The sequence below is a fragment of the Pediculus humanus genome, genomic scaffold (assembly GCF_000006295.1).
Source record: "Pediculus humanus corporis 1103172108310 genomic scaffold, whole genome shotgun sequence".
Taxonomy (NCBI): domain Eukaryota; kingdom Metazoa; phylum Arthropoda; class Insecta; order Psocodea; family Pediculidae; genus Pediculus; species Pediculus humanus.
Genome location: NW_002987879.1, coordinates 128,857 through 148,455, shown reverse-complemented (window position 1 = coordinate 148,455; position 19,599 = coordinate 128,857). Strand labels below are relative to the sequence as shown.

At 26.8% G+C, this 19,599-nt stretch overlaps 4 protein-coding genes across 4 annotated transcripts; 2 read left to right on the top strand and 2 right to left on the bottom strand.

The window, feature by feature from the left end:
- Window positions 1-439: 439 nt before the first annotated feature.
- Phum_PHUM584090 (NADH-Ubiquinone oxidoreductase 42KDa subunit) lies at window positions 440-1,880 on the bottom strand (the record flags this gene model as incomplete). Its single annotated transcript, XM_002432398.1, has 4 exons — window positions 440-614; window positions 693-851; window positions 948-1,158; window positions 1,343-1,880. The coding sequence occupies 4 exons, from the start codon at window positions 1,878-1,880 to the stop codon at window positions 440-442; spliced, it is 1,083 nt and encodes a 360-aa protein (XP_002432443.1).
- An 848-nt stretch (window positions 1,881-2,728) lies between these two features.
- On the top strand, window positions 2,729-3,633 carry Phum_PHUM584080 (uncharacterized protein; the record flags this gene model as incomplete). Its single annotated transcript, XM_002432397.1, has 3 exons — window positions 2,729-3,109; window positions 3,221-3,345; window positions 3,444-3,633. 3 exons carry the CDS (start codon window positions 2,729-2,731, stop codon window positions 3,631-3,633), a joined length of 696 nt encoding a protein of 231 aa, XP_002432442.1.
- A 2,151-nt stretch (window positions 3,634-5,784) lies between these two features.
- Window positions 5,785-7,088, bottom strand: Phum_PHUM584070 (senescence marker protein-30, putative; the record flags this gene model as incomplete). Its single annotated transcript, XM_002432396.1, has 5 exons — window positions 5,785-6,137; window positions 6,171-6,434; window positions 6,511-6,738; window positions 6,814-6,989; window positions 7,057-7,088. 5 exons carry the CDS (start codon window positions 7,086-7,088, stop codon window positions 5,785-5,787), a joined length of 1,053 nt encoding a protein of 350 aa, XP_002432441.1.
- Window positions 7,089-7,702: 614 nt separating this feature from the next.
- On the top strand, window positions 7,703-18,249 carry Phum_PHUM584060 (uncharacterized protein; the record flags this gene model as incomplete). The annotated part of the gene is made up of 20 exons (XM_002432395.1): window positions 7,703-8,014; window positions 8,081-9,250; window positions 9,325-9,662; window positions 9,734-9,794; window positions 9,888-10,111; window positions 10,190-10,297; window positions 10,398-10,516; window positions 10,962-11,035; window positions 11,113-11,296; window positions 11,559-12,548; window positions 12,641-13,719; window positions 13,797-13,906; window positions 13,991-14,378; window positions 14,455-14,586; window positions 14,661-14,890; window positions 14,975-15,146; window positions 15,597-15,676; window positions 15,710-15,924; window positions 16,029-16,299; window positions 16,422-18,249. The coding sequence occupies 20 exons, from the start codon at window positions 7,703-7,705 to the stop codon at window positions 18,247-18,249; spliced, it is 8,085 nt and encodes a 2,694-aa protein (XP_002432440.1).
- Window positions 18,250-19,599: the final 1,350 nt, after the last annotated feature.

The window sequence follows — 19,599 nt, the reverse complement described above, 5'->3', positions numbered from 1 at the left end:
ATATATGTATATATATATATATAGGAATTTATCACATGATTTTACATTCTATAAAACAATTGATATTATTATTATTATTATTATTATTATTATTTTCTAATCGTTAATTCGATACGATTTTAATGTTGATACGGATCGTGTCCCATACCGACATCCCTGAAAAAAAAAAAAAAAAAAAAAAATTAAAGAATAGAATAGGATTTATTTTCAAAAGGATAAAGGTTAATTTTTAAATTAATAATAATAATAATAATAATAATACGAACCAAAATAAATTGTCTCTACTAGCTCTGTGTTTGACTCTATCAAAGGAAAATAATATTTTAAAAATACTGTCACCCATGAGTGGATTGTATCCGATATCGTATTGGCATTCGGGAAGCTAAAATTAAAAAAAAGTGATAAAATTTTTATTAAATTTTCGGTTATAAATCCTTTATTAATAGGTTAATAAATTTTCCAACTTGAAAAAAAAATAAAAATAAATATACGTAACCTTATGGAAAAGGTCATCTCTTTTCTTATAAACGTACGGTTGATATTTTTCCAATTCCGGTATAACATAATAAGGAGCGTTGAAATATTTTTTAAACGTAGTTTTCCCATTAGTGAGCCTTAAAAATCAAAAAAATGGATATTATAATAATTTAAAGTTGGTGATTGATTGATGTAAACAAAAAGAAGAAACTAACCATCGTCTGTAATAACCCCAACCCCTTCTATTTAATTGCCAATGAATAAATTTTTCATCTCTTCTAAAAAGGCTAAAATTTAATTTTTCTATATCATCGACAATTAATTCAACATCTCCACCATCTGACCAATCATAGACTAAAATTTCAGAGCGACGACTAAAACAAAAACAAAATTTTTAATGTTTAACAAAAAAAGAATTTGTTAATTTCCAGATTATCATTATTATTAAAAAAATTTGTTTTTCGACTCACATTGAATTCTTTAAATAATCCAATTTCCATATATTTTCAAGTGATTGTAAATATTCAGGTGTAAGAGCTGGAGAATTTTGTTCATAAGAATAATTTCTTGTGCATATTCTTTCTTGTACGACTGGAATCGGTATATCCAGGTAAATGATTAAATGTGGCTTTTTAAAAAAAGTACTCGCATACAGATTTGCATCCATGTATGCTGCATAAGCTGTTGGGAAAACAAATTACATTTTATTAATTTTATAATATTTAGTTTTTTTTTTTTTTTTTCAATTTGATTACTTGGTGAAAACTGTTTAATTTTAATTTTAAATATTATCAAATGATTTTTTTATTACCTTCTTTGCTGATGTATTTATTTTCAAACATTGCTTTCGCAAATACATAGTCACTGTAAAAACTTCTTTCGAGAATTACTCCTTGTCCGGTATTCAATAAGTGTGCTAAAGCGTCGACATATTGAAAAAATCTTAAAAACATCATGTTTATTTGATAAATACAACTCTTGGGATCTGTAGGATTCACACAAAATTTCCTATGATCAAAACTGCGAACAATCGATGGCAATTCATCATCATGCTGCCTTAAATCATAACCACTATATAATATATAATAATCATCCATCGTAGGTTGGGGTATGTATTTCATATCCAGCTGTTCTGCCAATTCTTGGGCAAATGCAGATTTACCACAAGCAATAGGTCCTTCGACGACAATAATTTTAGCATTTTCTTGACATACTCTGTACATAGTGTTGTCAAAAAATGAATCGAAAAGAGTAAATGGTCTATCTTCGTAGGGAAATGGTTTTAACAGTTCCAAGGGGCCACCTCTCGTACCCCTGCCTGTAATATTTGCTTTTTGTATAAAGCATAAATTTTTTGTTAGGGCTTTGGTAATTTTAAAACCAGTTTTAGAAGCGAAAAACATCATACTTGAAAACCTTTATAACTGTAAAAGAAAAAGGAAAAAAATAGAACATATTATTAACACTAATTTCGAAAATGAAATTACGATGAAATATTTTTGACGTGCTTTACACTAAAATTAAACGATTAATTATATAAACTAATATTAAAATTAATTTGAGTAGATTACCTTAATTCTAAAAAATATAATTCATTGACGCATAGTACTATTATAATGAAATTTTTCCAAATTTCAATGTATTATACAAAAATATATTTGATTTGATTTTTTACGATATTAACCGTAGCAAAAATTGCAAGTAGCAAATGTGTAACTATTTTTATCACTGGTGTTTCATCGCAGTGAATTTCTCTTGTCAATGTCAGTTTAACAAAAAAAAAAAAAAAAAAAAAGATTTTTTTCTTTTTCCGTAATATCTATTATTTTATTTAAATTATATACGTTTTTCAACGTATTTACGTGGGTTTCGTTTTTGTTAAAATAAAAAGTTTTAATAAGATCTAGTTTTTATTTTAAGTGCATATTAAAATTACGATAATTTCTTTTTGTTTGTAAACAACCTTTGTTCTATAGGTGAACAAAGACAAAAATTTTTTCAGATCAAATATAATTGTGTGTAATGTATGCATTAATGCACCGTGAAAAAAAAACTTACTACAAATATTTATCAATATTTGAAAAATTAATTTGTAAAAAGAAAAAAAGTTTTAATTTTTCGACGAATAATCGAATTTTTATACGACCTTAAAATTATATATTCCATTTTACTAAACGAAGATTTTCTTTCGAATTCTAATACTCTTATTCGAATATTTTCCCCTGAAAATTTTTTCACAAATTGCAACATTATGAAGTTGTTAGAAAGTACGCGTTTTGAAGCTCTCAACAGCGCGTTATGCATTAAAACGGGTGATTGCAAAATAATTGGTAGAATAGAAAGTTACTCTTGTAAAATGGCGGGCAATGACAAACAACTGTATAAGAAATTTAAAGCCGAACAAGGTGGGAATCCTAATGATCTTCAGGCTCTTTCGCCACCACAAACAGTTATGGGAGTTTCTCCTGGATGCAGTAAAAGTATGTCTGGAGAAGATGAAAGTCCTTTATGTGATACCATAAACCAGAAAACTTTGTTTTACTTAATAGCAACTTTAAATGCAACTTTTTATCCAGACTACGATTTCATTAATGCCAAAAGTCATGAATTTAGCAAAGAACCCAGCTTACAGGTATGATACCTAAATAATTATTTAATAAACTTTATTACTGAATTTTCATTTATGTATTTTTGTAAATTAAGTAACATGAAAAAAAAAATAAAAATTATTTTTTTTAAATAGTGGGTCATTAATGCAGTCGACAGTAATTTAAATGCGACTGCCGGCGAGCAATACAGAGTACTAAAGATACCTATTTGGACAGCTATCGATGATGAAATTCAAATGTCTCAGTGTGATATATACAGGTATGCTCTGATTGCTTAATACAATCATTGTGGAAGATAAAATCTATTGTGAAATGAATTTTTTTCTAGTTAAACATTATTTAAAATTATTATTTCAGTTATAACCCGGACTTATCATCTGATCCATTCGGAGAAGATGGATGTTTGTGGTCGTTTAATTATTTTTTTTATAATAAAAAACTTAAAAGGATTGTTTTGCTGACATGCAGAGCTATCAGTCCTAATTACAGTATTGATTCTGGAATCAGTAGCAGTTTTGCTATGGATGAAGATTATGAAAATTATTAATAAAACCGATTCTTTTAAAAATTAATGTCACTTAAAATTTCTTATGCTCGATCGATGAATAACGAGAAAAAAAAATTCGAAAAGAAAGTTTCAATCGTTGTGACATATATAAAACATCTTATTAACTGTCTTTAACTATTAAGTAAACAATACATAAAATACTTGTATGTAATTAAAATCTTTTCTTCTAATTGTATACTTTTACCATGTCAACATTCAAAATTAAAAAATTGACTTTGAATGTTAACTTTATCAATATATTTACACAATTATCGATTTGATTATTGTAAATTATTGTACATTTTAGGGTAAAAAAAAAAAAAGAATTTATAATGATTTCTGTTTTTTAATTATTTAACAATTTAAAATTATCAAAATTTAATTTAAAAAACAAAATGTTTATATCGAAAGGGGTGGAATGTATAATCGATTTATCATTTTAAAAAATTAGTTTATTAATTTTAGTCAATTTTTTAATATCTCATTTATTTATTCATTATAATAATTAATTATTATCATTATTATTATTATCATACTGTATAAATATATATTTTGTTTAATTATATGTTTATAAAAAAAGAGAAAAAAAAAGAGAGAGAGAATTATTATTAGTTTTTTAAGTTATTTTAGATCTCATTAACTCGAATGTTTTTTTTTCTTTTTTTCTGTTTTGTAATAAATTTATTTATTCAGTATTTTTTATTATTATTTTTTATTTTTTTTGTCATTTTAAATAATATATATTTGATTTATGTTTAAATAAGTCAGTCAATCAGTTAGTCGATTTAAAAAAAAATATTTATGTACCTTTTTTTAAAATAAATTTTATCGAAATAATGAAATTTTTTAAATTCTAAATCAATAAATAATTTTTAAATAGGAAGAAAGATTTAATAATAAAAATGTCTGGAATTTATTAATTTACTTTTAAATTATTATTAAATAACACGAATTATAATTTTTATCTAATTTTAAAAATTAATTGTGTTAAATTGACTTATATGTATATATTTTTAAAAATGGCGTCTTATGAAATTTTTTTTATTATTAAAACAATATTTTTATGTTTTTCACAGGTAATTCGAATGATTTTAATTAATTTAAAAGAAAAATTATTATTATTTTATTTATTTTGACATAATTATTTATAAAAACTTATATTATTACGATATAAAAAATATATATATTTTGTAATTGTATAATTTGATTTTATAATAGTAGTATTTGTAGTAGTAGTAGTGGCAGCCATTTTTAAAACTTATTTGTAAATTTCTCTTTTTTTTTTTTTTTTTAAATGTTTTATGAATCTGTACAATATTTAACTTGCCCTGATAAGAATAAAAAAAAAACAATGATAAGATTTTATTTTATGTTTAATACAAAAACTATTTTTAAAAAAATGGGATAGAAAAATATCATTTATTCATTTTTCATTTCAAAAATTATTATTATTATTATTATTATTATTATTATTATTATTATTATTTACATAATAATTTCATTACATCGTTTTATTTAAATTTAATTTAAAAAGACTGAAAATAATAATAATAATAAAAATGTGGGTGGATTAATTAATAACCCACCGGCAATAATTAAATAAAACAAATTTTAAATAAATTTTTTTTTCTTTTCGTTGTTCATTATCATTATTATTATTATTATTATTATTATTATTATTATTATTATTATTATTATTATCATTATCATTATTATTAAATTGTAAAATGAAAAGAAAAAAAAAATTAATTAATTAATCATGTCAAAATTATTATTATTATCAGTGGCAAAATATTAATCAAAACGGTACAAAAAGTACAAAATAATAGTCGGTAAAATATTTTTTTGTTTGTTTGTTTGTTTGTTTGTTTGTAATTTTAAATTGATTATTTTGTCTTTATTTTATAAAAGAGAGAGAAAAATTAAAAAATTTTTATTTATGTAAAAAAAAAAAAGGAAAAAAAGGAAAAAAAGGAAGAGAAGAAGGAGAAGGAAAAGGAGAAAAAAGAAAACAAATTTTATTTTTGTATAGTTTTTATTATTATTATTATTATTTTAATATATATATATATATATATATATATATATATACTGTAAAATAATATATATAGGTAGATATATATATATTAAAGATTGTAGGACACGTGATCATTAAAATTTATATACTATTGTATTAGATTTGATTTGACCGGAAACGCCGAGTCCGGTCACTTTGAAAACTGATCCCGCCAACGGTTGCTTTTCCAAATCTCCATCGTTTATGTTGACTCTCGATGACGTCACGTACAAATCTTCCAAATCGTCACCTCCGAAAGTGCAAGACGTTATTTGAGTGACCGGAAAATTTATCCTCTTTAACAATTCTCCAGTTTTTCCATTCACGTGAAGAACGCAACTCCCGCGAAAAACGGCCACCCACAAATTGTCATTTTTATCCATTGTCATACCGTCGGGAAATCCTTCGATATTATTTTTATCCAGGCTGAACAACGTTCTCGGATTACCTGATTGATAATAATAATAATAATAAGTATTACCATTTGCAAATGTGTTTTTTATAAATAGCAGGAGTAGAGAAAACTTGCTTATTTTTCCAGAAATTATATCGAAATCGAAAACTTTAACGACTCTCGTCGGCGAATCTATATAATACATGAGATCATTATCATTATTCCAGGCGATTCCATTCGATACGGATACTGGAGATAAATGTTTATGTGGAGTGAAATTATCAGGCCAATCGAACGAATATAAAGAACCTTGATAAGGTTTTAAATCTGGATTTTCGGGACCCATCGTACCTGTTTTTAATCAAATTAATTAATTTTTCTTTATCAATAATAATAATAATAATAATAATAATAATTGATTTAATACCTGCCCATAGTCGACCGCTTGCATCCGCTTTACCATCGTTAAATCGATTTTCAGGTTTATCTTCATCCACGGAGGTCAATACCGTCAAGGTCGATGATGATGATGATGATGATGATGGCGTACTCGTTATTCCGTTCCATTTTAATAAAACTATATCGAGTCCTCTACCGATGATGAATTCATCTTCTCCATGTTTAACCGGTATCACCAAACTCACAGGTCCTCCGCCTAAATTTTAATAATAATAATAATGATAATTTTTTCGGAAAAGCGCGTTCGAGTAAAAATAAAAATTTTCCTTACTTATGTAAACCTTATTTATTTTTTTTGTTATAGGATCGTATTTATTAACGGTTTGATTTGTTATGTCGACGTAATATAAACATTTTTTATCGGAATCCCAATGTGGTCCCTCACCGTGTATCACCGGATCCCCAACCGTTTCAATTGATATATTACTTCTACGACAACAGCAATAACTATTATTATTATTATCTATTAAATTTTCTTTTCGAAAAAAAAAAAAAAAAAAAAAAAAAAACTCACCTAGATAAACAATGATTTTCGACAAAATTCATTTCTATAATACATAATAATAATAATAATAATTTTAACGTCATTGTATTCGAATAGGTAGTCGATCGGTCACGTGAACAATGACGTACTGGAACCCGAGTGAGAATAAATAATAATAATAATTTTCAACGTGTCTCCCCCCCACTTTAGTTATTTTTTTTTTAACCAATCAATCGGTTTAAAACTTCGGTGGTAGTGGGGAGACATTTAAAATTTAAATACACGGGGGGGGACATAATTGATCTCCTTTAACATTAATAATATTAATTTTTAATTAATTAATTAAAATTATTTTCAGGTTTATTAATGTTTAAATGTCAAAGTCACGTAATCGTGATAAATCTTGTACAATGTCACGTGACGAGACGACGACGATGATGATGATGATGGTGCGAATATGGTTAAAAAAGGTGAATCCCCTACAAGAATGCGATAATGATGATGAAACGAATCGGGGGGGGGAGGGGGGAAAATGGCTTTTTTTTTGTTTAATAAAAAAAAAAAATAAATAAATTTCGTCACTCGGCAACGTTGCTCTAAATCAAAATGGTCGAATAAAATTACCGTGTGTTTATTATTATCGTTATTCGATATAAAAAGTTTTTCTTATATTTTAATGGCTAAAAAAAGTGATAAGTTATCGTCAAACGAAAGCAATTCAATTACGAACGTGAGACATGGTCGGAAAAAAAATGGGAGCGCCGATGATGGGAAAACGAATGGGAAAGAAAATGAAAAAATTATAAACAGTTGGGATGAAACGAGTTCTTCCGGTAACGATTTCCAACTCCCCAAAAGCAAACAACAACAACAACAAAGCAATTGGGATTTGAGTACGGATTGTCAGGAAGAAACAATGGTCGAACCATTTGATGACGTATCGAAAGAATCATCATCATCATCATCATCATCCGATTCGAATTCGGATGTCGAAAATCACAATTCAACATTTTTCATTAATAATAATAATAATAATAATAATAATATTAATAAGAGTAAAGAGGTAGGGAAAGAATATAAAAATGAAAAAAAAAATTTTTTCATTCATTCATCCATATTGACGTCAGACGGAAGTGACGACAGGGAAAAACACAGTTTGTTTGACGTTTTGAGCATAAGTGGTGAAAAACAATCGAAAACAAATAGTTTGGATAGTAAGAGTGGTCAAAAATCAAACCATGATTTTATTATTAATAATAATAATAATAATAATAGTAGTAATAAAAAGGGAGAAGAAAGTTCGCTTTTGATCGAAGATTTAGAAGATTTTATTAAATACGACAACGATCATTCAAAATCTACCCGCGATAAATTCAAAGAAGACGAAGATGACGTCATGGAAGACGTTGTGGAAACGAGAAGGACGGACGTATCCAACGACAGCACGACCGTTTGGATGATACCGAAATCGGAGAAAAGCGTCAACGTTAATTCCACGGCCTACAGCAAAACGTTATCGAATTATGACGAAAGCGAAAATTTAAATACTAGCGACAGCAACGGCAATAATAATAATAATAATTTTATAAAAAAAGCAAAAAGTTCGACGAATTTGCAAAAACGCGAGAAGAAAACTTGCAGATCGACAAAATCGGATAACGTTACGAAAAAAAAAAAAAAAGAATTTGAAAAAATCAGTTTGAAAAGCATAATTAATTTCGAAGAACCTTTTTTACAAAATAAATTACAAAAAATGGTGGAAACGAAGAAAAATTTTCACGACGAATCTCACATTTATTTTACCGAATACGAGTGTAGAACGATGACGATGGAAAAAGACCCGGAAAAATCGAAATCATCGACGAGCGTTCACGACGAAGACATTTTATCGGATGATAACAACCACGTTTCCCATTCTCCCACTGCAAATAATAATAATAATAATAATATATCGAACGAAGAGAGCAGAGAGTATAACAGGGTGAAAAAAAACGAAAACGATTATAATAAGTCTCCCAGGGCGGGACCCTCGAGTCCGCCATCTTTGGAAGTCATGAGTTTGCCAAACATATTCGGAAGGAACGCGATTAAAGACCGGGGAGCGACGAATGAGAAAAAAAAAGGAAGGAGATCTATGAATGCTGATGGTAAGATGAAATCCGACAAAGGAAAACCCATAACGGAATCATGGTACCTACTCGATGAAACGGGACAGTACCAAGAGGTATAAAAAAAAAGAAAACCTAAACATTTTTCCCTTTCCTTCGATTATTTGATTCGATCCTTTTTTCATTTAAGGTAACCAGAGACGAAGTAACGATACTATTAAACGGTCAAAGTGCGGATACCGTGTTATTGGGTAGGAAAGAACATTTGATATCGAACAAAGAATCCGAATCGACGAGTCAAAATGGCGGTTCTTTCGGTGGTTTGCTCACAAAGGAAAGCATACAGAATTTTTTGAGACAAGAAGACGTCGGGGGAGAAGGACACGATGGGAAAAGTATAAATCTCGAAAGAAAAGTCGAAAATACTTTGCTGTTCATACAACCGGGTTTAAATTTAACTGCATCCATACGAATCATACCCGTCGATACGGAAATGATACATTTGTGGAGGCGAACACGTGACAATAGGTACGCGGCCGTACCTCTCCCAAATCCTTTCATTCGAACCTTAAAAACCTTTTCTTTCTCTCATTTTCCAGTTCGCTCATGAGTTCGGATTTCGATTTGAGACTGCAATTATCGCAAGATTCCGTGGAAAACGTCACGCAAAAAAACAATTACGATTTTTACAACCCCAATAATAATAATAATAATAGTAATAATAATAATAATAATAATAATAATTTACGAAAGCATTTTTTCGATATATCACACGAAACTCTAATCGAACAAGATGAAAATATCAATCCGAAAATATTAAATAATTGCGATTACGCGGGAAAAAGTGATAAAATGGATAATAATAATAATAATAATAATAATAATAATACCGGAGGACCTGATTATTCAAAATTATTATTAGAAACGAGAACTATGGTCGATCATTTAACTGGAAAATTTAAACTTCTTCAAAACAGGTTGGTTAAAAAAAATCCAGAAAAAATTTTTTTCAAATTAATAAATAAATAAATTATTATTATTATTATCGATTTAAGACTTGATGGCGAGACGAGCCGAAATTTAACGTTACACAGCGAAGTAAAAAAACTTCGTCAATTATTAAACGAACCTCAGGGAAAAGCTGACATTGGTTTAAAAATCAGGTACGATTGTAAACTAACGATTAATAATGATGATGTTCGTGACGTATGGAATGTTCCAGACGTAAACCTTATTTTTTTTTTTTTTTTTTTTTCGTTAAAGAGAAATATCGGCAAGTTCACATCAAATAAACGAAATATCATTTTCATCCGAATCGAGTTTTGTCAATACGAGTAAAAGAAATATAAAAAATGATAATCAAAATGAAGACAATTTAGAAGGTAGGTACGATAGGTATCGAACCAAAAAAAAAAAAAATTTTTTTTTTTAAACTAACCTTTTAAATTTTTTTTTTTTGTTTCAGTTCATACCTCTCCACAAAATGAAATTGTTCTTTTTGAAGGTTTTACGATACCAAAATCTTCATTTGTAAGTTCTAAAAAAAAAAAAAAAAAAAAAAAAAACAAAATGGAGGAAAATTTTAAAATTTGTTTAAACGAATTAATAATTATAAATAATTTTTTTTTTTTTTTTTCAGGCGGAAACAAGTGAAAAATGTAATCAAACGAGTAACGATTTTATAACGGTTAACATTTATACAAATGAAGAAAAATCATCAGGTGCGATCCTTTTCACTCTCTTTTTTATTTAACTTTAATAACATTTTAAAAAATTTAAATTTTTTTTTTTTTTTTTTTTTTTTTTTAGGTAACGACATAACAATAGTCCAAGAAACAAATTCTGTTCTTCATACAAATTTGCAAATAATCGAAGGAAAAATGAAACTCCTACAGGAAGAGGTAAGTTTTTCTTTCAATTTTCCATCGAATTATGTTTTCGGAATCGCTATTTAAAAATTTGGTTGTTTAATTTTAAGAACGAAGTCATCATGAATCAAAATTTAGAATTGAAAAAAAAATTACGAGAAATATCGCAAGAATTGGAAAAATATTTATCGAGTACGACGGATGTTGAAGATTGCGAAGATGATGGCAACAAAGAGGCGGACACGTTAAGAGACCAAGTGTGTAATCTTAAATTAGAACTGGATAATTTGAAAAGTTAGTAGATATTCAATGGAAAAACAAAAACAAACAAACAAACAAACAAACGAAAAAAAAAATGTCGGTTACTCTTCTTCACGTGTAAGAATATACTATTGAATTAGAAAGCAATCAAATCAATTCGTTAAACAAAATCGTATAAATTTGTTATTTTTTAAGTAATATTTAATTATTATCATTATCGAGTTAGGATAAATTAAAATTTTTTTCCATAAAAAAAAAAAAAAAAAGAAAAAAAAAAAAAACTTTTTCTCAACAGGATCCGCAACAGAAAAAGAAGAAAATTTTAAAAAAGAAATCAAATTAATGAAAAATGATAAAGAAAATTATTTAAAAAATTTGAAAAATTGGTTTGATATGGGTCATCAAGTTAAAAAAACTATGGAAATATTAAAAGATAAACTTTCCGAATTTAACATATTCAACCGAGACTCATTTATCAATAATAATCACGATGATGATGATGATGATGATGATGATGATGATGACGACGTTAAAGAACCTCAAAAGTTTTTACATAAACTCAATAGATTTTTAAACATTATCACTGATCGTTATATTTTGGTACAAAGGGAAAATTTTTTGTATGAAAAAAAACTTTGCTCCGATAAACAAGAGAAAATAAAAGATTGTAAAAATTTAGACATGGTTATCATGGGTTACGCGGATTTGATTGAACAATGTCGAAAATCAACGTCGATGCCCGAATCCGGTGATAAAGTCATGGAAGATTATTTTTCGATAATGATGGAAAAGGCAACACTGACGGAAGAATTGAAAGCTTTGAAAACGGAAAATGAAATACTCGTACAAAGTCAAATGGAACACTATGAAAAATTAAAACAAACCATGATGGCGTTGAAAGAAAGGAAAAATGAAATTCTCGCGTTGCAATCCACGCAAAAATTAAGCGACGACGAAAAACATCAAATGTCCGACATATTGAAATTATACGAAGAGCAAAAAATAAATATTGAAAATGAAATCGTTGAAAAGAGTAACATGATAAAAGAATTATTAAACGAGAAAAGCGAATATTGTAGAAAATTAAAGGAAAGCACGGAACAATTGGAAAATTGTTTCGATAAAATTAAAAATCTCGAAGATGTTGTACAATCGAAAGAAAATATTATTAATCAATTGAAAATGGATAACGATAAACTTTTAAAAATGGAAGAAAGTAGAAAAAATCAAAATGATGCATTGAAAAAAGAAATCGGCGACATATTGATTGAAAAAAAACAAATCGGTGATGAGTATCCATTTTGTTTTGTTTTTTTTTTTTTTTTTTTTTTTTCCTTTTCCACCATTTAACGACTAATTTTTTCCTACGATTTTCAGAATCCGATATTAATTCGATAAAAATTTTAATGAATCAATCACAAAAAGAAATGACGGAATATATACAACATTTAGAATCGATAATCAATACAAATCAAGAAAATTTAGATAAAAATAAACAGAAGTTAAAAGAGGTCAATCAATCGATGTCGAGATTGAAAACGGAAAATGATACTTTGGAAAAAAAATACGAATTCGAATTGAAATTACACGAGAAAACTAAAAACGAATTGGAAAATTGTAAAAGTGAACTTGAAACCTTATTGCATAAATACAAACAAACGGAAAAGGAAATGGAAATATTAAACGAAAAAAATAATCGTTTAAAAAATTCGGAAAGAAAATTATCCGAGTCGTTAGATTCAATGGGAAATCAATGTAAAATCCTACAAAAGGAAAATTTGGAAATAAAAGAAAAAATAATTTTATACACGAGAGACAGAGATGAATCGTTGAAAGAACAAAAAGATTTATTGAATAAATATGCGATTGTGGGAAAAGAACTACAAAAACTTCAAGATAAATATAAAAACGTCAAAGCGGAATGTAACGATAGAACGAACGTCATTCACTATTTGGAAATCATGTTGAAAGAAAACATAATGGAGTACAATAATAAAATAACTTACCTTGAAAATAACATAACTCATATTTTGAGTAAGATATCGGCTTGTCAATTTACCATCAAAGACAATAATAATGTGGAGTCGAATAATGAGGAAGTTGAAAATCTGAAACAACAATTAAATGAAACGCATGAACAAAGGAAAAAACTTGAAAACATGGTTGGTAATTATTATTCTATAATGAAAAATTTACAAAATGAAATACAAAATAGAGAAAAAGAAGTTGACGAATTGAATTTGAGACTGTCTGTCGAACATGAAAAATGTTTGAAAATAAATAATGAAAATGAAAAATTACACAAGACAAATGTTATCAAAAGTAAAACTGATGTGTCAAAATTTGAACAAATGCAATGTGAAATATCAACATATAAAACTCAATTGATTGAATCGAAAAAACAAATCGAATACATTAACATGAATCATGAAAATGAAAAGAAAAAATTGGAATTGGTAATTTATACATTAACAAATGAAATAAATTTAAATTGAATGAAATGATTTAATGAAATTTTTAATTATGGTTTCAGATCATTGCTGACCTCAAAGCTGAAATACAAAAATATCAAATAAGAATGGAAGTTATGATGAAAAATCTTCCAAATGCAAAACTATCGAGTAATTCAATCATAAATAAAAAGTCTGTTGTTTACAAATTCAACTCACTGTTTTTTATAACAACCAATTCCTTAAACTACTTCTAAACTAAATTTTTTTCCTGCAGAAATTCAGATGAATTAATGAAAAAAATACAAATATTAACAGGGGATTTAGAAGAAAGAGATCGAAAAATATTGGAATTAAACGATTTGTTGAACAAATTCAAAATGGATAAAAAAATGAGAGAAAATGAAATTGATAATGTTAAAAAGAAAAATGAATGTTTGAACGAAATGTTGAAAAATTTACAAAGTAAATTAGTTCAAATGGAAAATTCACTGGAGGCAAATAGTAAAAACTGGCAAAAACAAGAAGAGGAAAAAAATGAAATGGCTGAAAAATTATTACAATCTATAAAAATCATAATGGAAGAAAAATCAGCTAGACAATCAATCGAATTGATGGCAGTCGAAAAAGAAAAAAATTACAAAGAAGAATTAATGCAATTGAGAGTATGAAATTTTATTTTTTTTTTAAATTTTCAATTAATGAATTCCTTATTATTTAATTGTATTTTGTGTGTGTCAGAATGAAATGATGGGAAAAGTTTCAAATGGTAAAAATCTAATGGATGAAATTCATAAAAAAGATAAATATATAATTAAATTGCAGCAAGAATTACAAAAATCAAAATTATATATAGGTTCACTCAAAGCGCAGGTATTATAATCGACAAAGTTGAATTGTTTAGGGGAAAAAAAAAATGTTTGTACCTTAAATTCAATCCTTCGCAGATCACAGAATGTCGTGAAATAAAAGCAATGTTTAAAAATAATGGATGTACTTGTTTCAATGAAGACATTAATAAATCTCATGCATTAACAAATGGGAAAATACAAAAAATAACTCCAGAAAGATTCGAATCTTGTTTGCAAGAATTAAAAGAAGTTAGAGAAACTAATTTGCTATTGAGAAAAACAGAAGGAGAATATCAATCGAAAATAGTTAAACTTGAGGATGATATGTAATTATAAAATTTTTTGTTCGATAATTTTCCTTATGTAATTAATACCTCGAATTATTTGTTTAACTTTCTTTTTTTTTTTAGAAGAGAAGCACGTTTACAAATAAAAGAACTTGAAGGACATATTAAAATAGAAAAAAAATATAAAAAAAATTTAAAAAACAAAATAGTTTCCGCTAAAATAGAAATAGATAAGTTTATTAGTTTAAATCAAATATTACCGACTGTTGCTGACAGAATAAAATATCATTTAGACGTATAAGAATTTATTTTTATAGATTTATAAGTTAATTTATAGTTTAAAAAAAGAATTTTTTTTACCTGAATTTGAGTGTAACTTTACTTAATTGAAACTATTTAAATATAAACAAATTGTAAAACAAAAATTTTTTAATTTTAACGGTTTTTTTTTTTCTATTTAAATCGTAAGCGGCTCGAAAATTTAGATTATTAAAAAAAAATTTCACTTTACTGGATTTTAGAGAAATCATTTTTAAGTGCAAAGAAAATGGTGGTTAAACATTTTTCCCGCCGGAATAAACAAAACGAAATGTTAATTTTTTATTACAAGGCAGTGGAAATAGCAGACGGCTTTGTTGACACTTTGGTTTATTTACATGGTGATTAATATTATAGGGGACGATTATTACATGTCCCTAGGATTTGTCTTATTTAAGCTCGACTTATATTTTGTTATAATGTTTAGAATTATAAAATGCTTTTAACGCAACAATTTGTACCACGATGGAAGAAAGAATGGTTACCTCTAGCTACTCAACAACTGAGGTTACGTAATTTAATTAAAATATTAGCATTTAGTATAAAAAACGATAAAAAAGGAACAATAGATGTAAATTTAAATGATGATAATAATAGTAATAACAACGCGAATAAAGAATCTTATTATTTTACGTTACACGCAACAACAATGTCCGCTCCCTTTTATACAAGTGAAAAGTTAATAAGTGACAGTCCTAAATGGAAGGAATTAGATATATCCTTTTGGGAAAAGAATGTGTGCAATTCAATAGATGGTATGCAATTACAATGTTTTATGTTTGACACATAAAAAAATTTTAATCGACAAAGATGATTAATTGTTTTAATTAAATTTTTTTAATAATTTATCTTTATTTAGCTGTGGTTATTCGTTTATGGTTCAGTAATTCTCAGTATTCTGAAGATAAAGTTTTGGCAGTTTGGGGAGTTTATCTAAGTGGATTAATGTACCTTGGACCTAATTTAAGGGGAGATGTTCCATTAAAACCAAATTCTCTAGTATTTTTAATGCCAGGCGGATATTTTACTGATCCCAAGTGTTTAGATATGAACCTAAAGGTTCGTTATAGTTCTGTGATAGTTAATAGCTGTGATGTCCGTTTAAGTTACTCTGTCAATTCTCTTAAAAGGTATGAATCGTCTGTCGCAAAACCGCTTTTATTAATTTCATCAAGGATTTATTTTTAAAATTTTAATCACATGTCATCAATGTAAAATAAAAAGAGATTAATATTAAATACACTTTTTTCAGATTACAAACAATACAACATGTAATTAAAAAAGAAATGAACGAAGCTGAAATAATAAAAAAAAAAATATCAATGGGAGATTTTTTCAGGAGCGAAAGCAGAGGACGAACTTCTTTAAGAAAAATATTAAATAAGCACAAGCCGAAAACGAATCATTTAGATTTGTTAAAAGTGAAGGAATCGATTGAAATTGTCAAATACCAAATAGCCATTTTAAAAGAGGAAAAAGAAATATTAATTAATAGAATTAAAAATTTAGAAGATAATATCAAATCGCTGTCGCATTCGAATCATTTATTAGAATCGAAAATAATGGAAAATTTTAAAAATTTAAAAAAAGAAATTCACGTTCAGAAAGAATGGAAAAAAAGTTACATAGATAGAAGGGAAAAATATTTGCATTCCAAAGCGATGTTAAATTTTAGAACTAAGCAATTGATATCGGAATTAAATTTAATATATCCCATTGTGGAAGTTTCACCGGAAAAATACACGATATGTGGGGTTCATTTGCCCAATTCGGAAGATTTTGCGGGACACGACGATTTACAAATTTCAATAGCTTTGGGTTTCGTCACTCACATAATACAAATGATATCGATTTTTTTACAAATTCCTCTACGGTATCCCGTCGTTCACTATGGATCTCGTAGTAAAATAATCGATTTAATCACGGATAAAGTTCCCGATGCGGAACGTGAATTTTGCCTGTATAATAAAGGTAAAGAAAAATTGCAATTTCACTACGCGGTATACTTATTAAACAAAAACATAGCTCAAATGAGATGGTTATGCGGGTTGCCCACATCGGATCTACGAAACACGTTAGAAAATTTATCGTCTCTGATAAAATTAAAATACGAATGTTCTACCGTCGACCACAATAACAGGTCACCATCTTCATCGACCATAGATATTTGCAGTTCGAATTTGAGTGTGTCTAGTCCTTTGGGCAGCGTTTTATCATTTCAATCGAAAAAATATTTAAAACCTTATTTCATACCCGGATCAGGATCAGGATCAAAGACTGTCAACAGCCGCGGCTATCGAACGCCAGCTCATCACATTTCTAAATCGTTAGGCTCGTCGAAAGATTTATACACGAATATGTTTGATTTAAAAAATAATTTACGGGATAAAGGGGAAAAGGTCAATAATAATAATAATAATAATAATTTAAGTTATTCTTTAGATAAAGGTTTGAACGAATACGAAGAATCATTAAGTACCTGGAAAAAAGATGGGGAGCAATTCGGTTCGGAACCGACGTTAAACTCATCTGATAAATCGTTAAAAACCGACGAAGATGGAGTCGAAAATAAAGAACAATTTGGGAAATATCCGGCGGGGGGGAGCGAGTTTCAAAAATTTTCTTCTTCCACGCGCAACGAAGGCTCTGATGGTAATGATAATAATAATGATAATGACTTAACGATAAGTAAAGGAAAAAATATATTCTCTCATGTGGGAACGAATGGGAAAAAATTAAAAGAACCATCATCGTCGTATATATTTATCGATGAAATATTAGGAGAAGAAATATCAGAAAAATTGACCGCAAATGAAACAGTAGAGAAAAATGATGATGTTGAATTGTGTCAAGAACCACAAATTGAAAAATTAAACGTTTGGCCTACCAAAGATAATCAAATGGAGAATGTTAACTCTTGTAAAAAAAAAATTAATGATAATAATGAGAAAAATTCCATTACTTCAGAGGATAACTTATTGGAAAATGTAACTAATCGTACTGAGGCATTAGTGAATCAATCGACATCTTTCAATAGGTTTAGACCCAAATTCAAAAGTACATTAGAAAATTCGAGTTAATTTATCATATATATGTGTACATATGTGCCACTGTACTGTATACTAAATGTCCATGTAAAATTAACATAACAAACTCAGTAATTTTTTGTATACCTGAGTATCAATCACAATTCATAACAAAATTCAGTCGATTTTTTTTTTCTGTTAATACTTTGTAAATTTAACACTTACCCCATTTTTCCTAATTTTTTGTGCCTCATCGATTTCAGTAAATATGATCTTTGATAATTTTTATAAAAATGAAATTTTTGTAGTATTTATCTGAAAAAGGAAGCATAATTCGATTTATTTACTTTTTGCTTTACATTATAATGTAATTTTTGTATTTATATTAATATATTAAAGAATGTTATTTTATTTTATGTTTGTAATAATTGAAATCAGGTTTAAATATATATATATACAAATATGAAATATGTTGTTTTTACTGCAATAATAGTAAAATTTATCTCTTTTTAAATTTGTTACAACTAAATCATTGACATAATCATTGAAATAAAGTAGTCGAATGAATTTTTTGTGACAAAAACAATTTATTTATCATTTATTTATTTATTTAATTTATATTAGATTAAATTTTTAAATTATACTTTTTTTTGTTAATTAATAAAATAATTTGTTTTCATTTGAAACATAAAAATCATTTTCATAATAATTGAAAAAAAATTGAATTTGATTGCAAATTTTTTTTTTTTGAAAACTGTTTAATGTTAAAATTTACAGACTTTGAGATTTGTTTAATTAAGTAAAAGTTAGCTTAAAATTTATTTTATTCAAAAAGAAAAAACCGTTAAGAATGCGCCATATTCTTTTATTAAAATTATTTTAAATTTAGTGTCTGAAATTTAAAAAAAAATCAACTTTTTATGAACTTTATAATTTTTAAACAATAAAAATTTAATTTACCCTAAAATTTACGAAAGCTACGACTTCAAAATTAAAAAAAATAAAAAAAAATTTTTTAATTATTCAAAAGTCAAAAAAATTTTATTGCTAGAAACTTATTGTAAATGAGCAAAGCAAATGGCTTACGAAAAACGGTTTTTATATTAATTATCTCAAAATAATTTATCCTAGCAAAAAAAAATTAAATTCGGTTATTTCATCGATAGAAAAGAAAAATCAATTTAAATAAATTTGAGATACGTTATTATAAAATTTACAATACATACAAATCGTTTTATTACGCGAATTATATTTTTTTCAAAATAGCATTTTACTCAAATAATAATTTGCTGTTATTAAGATTTGCTTCGAACATCTTCCATTTTGCAGATAGGTGTGTGTTAACGTGAATTTTCTTGTGAATGGTTTTTTTAAAAATTAATTTACATATGGATAATTTTATTA